At 43.5% G+C, this 5,674-nt stretch overlaps 1 protein-coding gene across 1 annotated transcript; it reads left to right on the forward strand.

Moving 5' to 3' along the window:
• Positions 1-2,704: 2,704 nt before the first annotated feature.
• On the forward strand, positions 2,705-4,306 carry LOC132887517 (uncharacterized). Its single transcript, XM_060922990.1, has 2 exons — positions 2,705-3,057; positions 3,374-4,306. The coding sequence occupies exons 1-2, from the start codon at positions 2,752-2,754 to the stop codon at positions 4,088-4,090; spliced, it is 1,023 nt and encodes a 340-aa protein (XP_060778973.1). The 5' UTR covers positions 2,705-2,751; the 3' UTR covers positions 4,091-4,306.
• The last annotated feature ends 1,368 nt before the right edge of the window (positions 4,307-5,674 follow it).

The following is a 5,674-nucleotide window of genomic DNA, read 5'->3' on the forward strand; positions in this document are numbered from 1 at the left end:
GAAACCGGAGCACCCGGAGGAAACCCACGCAGACACGGGGAGAACATGCAAACTCCACACAGAAAGGCCCTCTCCGGCCATGGGGCTCGAACCCAGGACCTTCTTGTTGTGAGGCGACAGCGCTAACCACTACACCACCGAGCTGCCCTATCTATCTATCTATCTATCTATCTATCTATCTATCTATCTATCTATCTATCTATCTAAAAACATGACTCATTTATTACAGCAGTCATTTCCAAATGGTTCTGAGAAACATCAGCAGAACAACTTATACATTTACAATGTATGTACACATTTGGGATAAACAGATGTCTATAGAGAGGAAAAGACATACCCAGAAAATAAACAAACATTCTTACCTCCACATAGACATCCAAGACAAGCTCCCAAATCACTCTTAGATTCTGTAATTGTGTGTATCCATGTTTTTGAGAATAGAAGATTGAATTAATAATCTCCATGCATCTGCTGCTCAGCAACTGGTTTCCTCACAGATCTGGGAGTGTCATCAGTGACTACGTTTACATGCACATCCAAATCGAGCTGCTGTCGGTAATCGAACTGAAGGTCCCAGCAGGGTGCCAGAGAAATCCAATCCTACATGCACACAACTGAAATCGGGCTATTGTGTGAGGTGCATTGTGCACCTGAGCCACAGGTGGTGCAACACGCCCCATCGTGTTGGTACACTTCCGGTTGTCGTCATGAAGAAGAGCTATTCAAGAGTGTAAACAAAGTTATCAGTTCCGTGTTCTCCATTGCGTGTTTTTCTCCCGTCCATGAATTTTAATATATTCAACTCCTTAAGCTGAATGAGCATGAAGTCTGTCTCCTCATTGCTCCAGAAGTGCACGTTTCTGCTTGCCTGTGGCAGTGGGGGCGTGGTCAAGCACCGGTCTGTGACAGGAGGGCGGAGCCAGGGAAGGTGAGTGGCAGAATTACTACACCTGACTGTAATTAACCTGTGTTTGTGTGTCTTCCCAGTAACCGCGTCCTATTTAAGGAGGCAGAGGGAGAACAGAGGGGAGAGCTCATCCCGGGACTAGAACACAGCGCGTGTGTGTGTGTGTGTGTGTGTGTTTTTCTCTCAAGAATAAAAGTAGGCTGTTAAACTGAAAAGTCTGACAATAAAAAGCCTATTAGTACCAGAAGCTTTGTCCTGCCGTCCTCTGTGCTCCACCCACACTTCAGAGAGCTCTACATCGCCATTTTCTCTTCTTCGTTTGTTCCTCCTGACCTCTTCTGCTGCTCGCTACTACTGTTATCATGCCGACCGAGGCTGTTGTGTTTCCTGCTTGTGGTCTCGTCACTCGTCACTTCCAGAAGTAGCTCGACAACTAGCTCGATAGGGTATACATGCACAAAGTAGCTCGGCAGAAATCGCATAAACTAGGTCGTGTAGCTCGATTCCAAGAAATCAAGTTCGGTTCAATTTCAGCCGAATTAAGGTGTATACATGGCATTTTGAACTTCGATTTCAGTCGAGTAACGGCAGAAATTCGATTCTCTCTATGTGCATGTAAACATAGTGACTGACACAGAGACCACATTCAGAAATGTTTCTCAGTTCAGTTTACAGTTTTTCTCAATTGGTTTGGCTCATTTCCTGAAACTGAGATGACATTCTCAAAATAACATGGACAAATCCCCAAACCCACTTGCAACTTCTCACAACAGATTGGCATTTCTCATTGCTTTCGTCAAATTGCAAATCCTTTGTACATGTCTCCGGTGTCTAGTGCATCCTTGCAAATGGTTATGTACAAGTGGCCCACAGTTAACACAATCATCCCACATTTAGCTCAACTTCCAAATGAATATATGTTCATAATCTATCCCAATTAGCTGCTTCTCAATGTTATGGTCGTTCCCTCCAAAACATGTCAGAACAATTTCATCGTATAAGCCATCATATGCAGAATAGTCTGCTCAATTGTCAAAATTAGTCAAGGACATAATACAATATAGTATATATATATATATATTTTTGTCAGAAGAATTTGGAAGATTTTTGGAATAAATACATGGCAGTTAGGTGAATAAGTGACAGGTGAATTCAGGTTTAGACTAACGATGGAGGAGTTTCCCACATCACAGATGACCAATCCAACAGTTTGTGGAGTTACCTGGCAGGTGTTGTGTATGACTGTGCCTACGGCCATACATGTATATATAGAGCTTGGCCTGGTGCCAGTACTATTTGCAGAATGAATATGGAGGAACCTCAACAAGGTCAACTTCCAGCTGGAGGAAGGGGAAGAGGAAGAGATGGAGGAGGAAGGAGAGGAAGAGGAAGAGGGGTGCGTATGCATGGTGGTGGAGTAGGGGGAAGAGGGCGAGGCGTGCGTAGGCATCACACTGTCCCCGATGAAATTAGAGCCACCATTATTGACCATGTTGTCAATCATGGTCTAACCATGGCAGAGGCAGGGCGCCGAGTGCAGCCTAACGTGCCACGCTCTACAGTCTCTTCCATCATTCAAACCTTTCGCAGGGAAAACAGGTATGCACCCAGGCAGTGATGGAATTACAATTTTTGCTTGGAAAGGTGTGTGTGTGTGTGTGTGTGTGTGTGTGTGTGTGTGTGTGTGTGTGTGTGTGTGTGTGTGCGTGCACGCCTGCACGTGTGTGCATGTGTGTAGGCCTATACTGCAAAATCGTATGATGCAGTGTTCATAGTACAGTAAATTGGACAAAATAAAGCAAATTACAGTTGCAGTTTAGAGTAGTTTTGCAGTGCAAATTGTCATGTTGTCCGTGTCTATCTGCAGAATTGGGCGACAGCCTCCTGTGGGCGGTAGAAGGAGATTGCTCACAGATCCCCAGGAACAAGCCATCTGCAACATGGTCATACAGAACAATGCCATTACACTCACACAGATCCGCAATGCAGTCCTTGAAGACCAAGCCATCTTCCACAATATCAACTCCATTAGTGTATCAACCATAGACCGGGTACTCAAGAGAAACCGTATGACAATGAAACAAATATACAGGGTACCATTTGACAGGAATACAGAGAGGGTAAAAGAACTGCGGTACCAGTATGTGCAGGTAAGTCAATTACTGTATTTGTTTTCCACCATTGTAACCTATACACTATGCAGAGGTTCAAAGTTTGGGGGGTTTTCCGTATCTTTACTGTACCTTTGGAATCCAGTATCTGACCACAGAATTTTGCCTAAGAACTGTAACAGAAAACTGTGATCAGTATTTCTCCATTTTGTGTCACATACCAGCTGGAGTATCTCTGCATAGGCCAGCATAGGTTTGGAACCGTTGCAGGTTATATTGACTTTGTGAAGAAGATATTACTGCTGTGTATGACCCATCTGCATGATTTGGTTTTACCTGTGTTTCTCTTTTGTAGAGAATAATGGCATTGGAGGGAATAGAAACACCTCATCTCCTGGTGTTTGTGGACGAGGCAGGTTTCAATCTGGCCAAGTGCCGCAGGCGCGGACGTAACATCATTGGCCAGCGGGCCACAGTAGACGTCCCGGGTCAAAGAGGAGGAAATATCACAATGTGTGCGGCCATTTCTGACAATGGTGTGGCCACACATATTGCAAGCCTAGGCCCATACAACACGCAGAGGCTCCTCCTCTACCTGGATCGTCTGTATGTGGATTTGGTCCCCGAGAATGAAAGGGGACTCGAAGCGCCCCACCTATCACAATTTGTCATTGTGTGGGACAATGTCAGCTTTCACCGTGGCCCACTCATCAGAGCGTGGTTCGACACCCATCCAAGGATGCGTAATGTTTTTTTACCACCATACTCGCCATTCCTCAATCCCATTGAAGAATTTTTTTCTGCTTGGAGGTGGAGGGTTTATGAACGCCACATTGGGGATCAGAGGTCTCTCCTCAATGCCATGGATGCTGCCTGCGATGACATCACAGGCGATCAGTGTCGGGGTTGGCTAAGACATTCACGCCGCTTCTTTCCACGCTGCATCGCAAGGGAGAACATCCGGTGCGATGTTGATGAAAATCTGTGGCCAAACAGAGAGCAGCGGATGGATGGCCTGGAGGATGAGGAAGGCTACCAGGAGAGGGTGGGGGAAGACAGCAACAGCGACTAATCCAAGTGTTAAACTTGTGGAACTTGCTTTTTTCAATTCCTTTTTTGGTTCATGTTTATATTTTGTGATATAGCCTATAGACGCATGACATCACATGCAGGAGGTAAATGCATATTTTCCTTTTACTGTATACCTATACTCTCTGTTCGTAATGCAGTAATGCATGCAATTTTGTTTGTGTGAAAATTGTGTGAATAAACAATTTCTTTGGTGAAATGAGTGCACTGTGTGTGGTGTCAAACTTTGGAGGCTGCTGTCACTGTAAAACCCTATTTCTCCAGTTTTATATATAATAGTATTCCTTTAGCTAGACCTCTGACAAACTGTCTAAGCATTTTGACTTGCAGTGCTTACACGATGCCAAAGGGACAATGCATTTTGGGGGTATTGACTATTTATTTGAGAAGGATATTTAGTTTTGACACATGGATAAACTGTTTTGGGAGAGATATGAGCATTTGCAGATGATCCATGTAATTGTGTTGAGCCATCCAGGTCATTTAGACAGAAGCACTTAATGAACAAAAATGAGGCCAAGCAATTGAGAAGGATCTATGCCATTTTTATGGTACTGACTATTTACATGGGAAAGGGATTTCCTTTTGAAGCGTGAATGAATGGTTTTGGGAGAGATATGACATTTTGCTGGTTATCTGAAGGGTTGTGCAGAGCTGTATCACTGTTTCGCAAAATGACCTTATAGTTATAGGAATGTCATCTCAGTTTCAAGAAATGAGCCAAACCAATTGAGAAAAACTGTAAATCAGAACACACACACACACACACACACACATATATATATATATATATATATATATATATATATACACACAGTGGTGCTTGAAAGTTTGTGAACCCTTTAGAATTTTCTATATTTCCGCATAAATATGGCCTAAAACATCATCAGATTTTCACACAAGTCCTAAAAGTAGATAAAGAGAACCCAGTTAAACAAATGAGACAAAGATATTATACTTGGTCATTTATTTATTGAGGAAAATGATCCAATATTACATATCTGTGAGTGGCAAAAGTATGTGAACCTTTGCTTTCAGTATCTGGTGTGACCCCCTTGTGCAGCAATAACTGCAACTAAACATTTGCGGCAACTGTTGATCAGTCCTGCACACCGGCTTGGAGGAATTTTAGCCCATTCCTCTGTACAGAACAGCTTCAACTCTGGGATGTTGGTGGGTTTCCTCACATGAACTGCTCGCTTCAGGTCCTTCCACAACATTTCCATTGGATTAAGGTCAGAACTTTGACTTGGCCATTCCAAAACATTAACTTTATTCTTCTTTAACCATTCTTTGGTAGAACGGCTTGTGTGCTTAGTATCGTTGTCTTGCTGCATGACCCACCTTCTCTTGAGATTCAGTTCATGGACAGATGTCCTGACATTTTCCTTTAGAATTCGCTGGTATAATTCAGAATTCATTGTTCCATCGATGATGGCAAGCCGTCCTGGCCCAGATGCAGCAAAACAGGCCCAAACCATGATACTACCACCACCATGTTTCACAGATGGGATAACGTTCTTATGCTGGAATGCAGTATTTTCCTTTCTCCAAACATAACGCTTCT

This window comes from Neoarius graeffei, chromosome 6 (genome assembly GCF_027579695.1).
Source record: "Neoarius graeffei isolate fNeoGra1 chromosome 6, fNeoGra1.pri, whole genome shotgun sequence".
Taxonomy (NCBI): domain Eukaryota; kingdom Metazoa; phylum Chordata; class Actinopteri; order Siluriformes; family Ariidae; genus Neoarius; species Neoarius graeffei.

Excerpts from the sequence above, each read along its gene's own strand:
- LOC132887517 (XM_060922990.1), top strand. The coding sequence starts at position 2,752 with ATGTTGTCCGTGTCTATCTGCAGAATTGGGCGACAGCCTCCTGTGGGC. Across the intron at positions 3,058-3,373 it reads TGCGGTACCAGTATGTGCAG|AGAATAATGGCATTGGAGGG; the intron begins GTAAGTCAATTA and ends TCTCTTTTGTAG.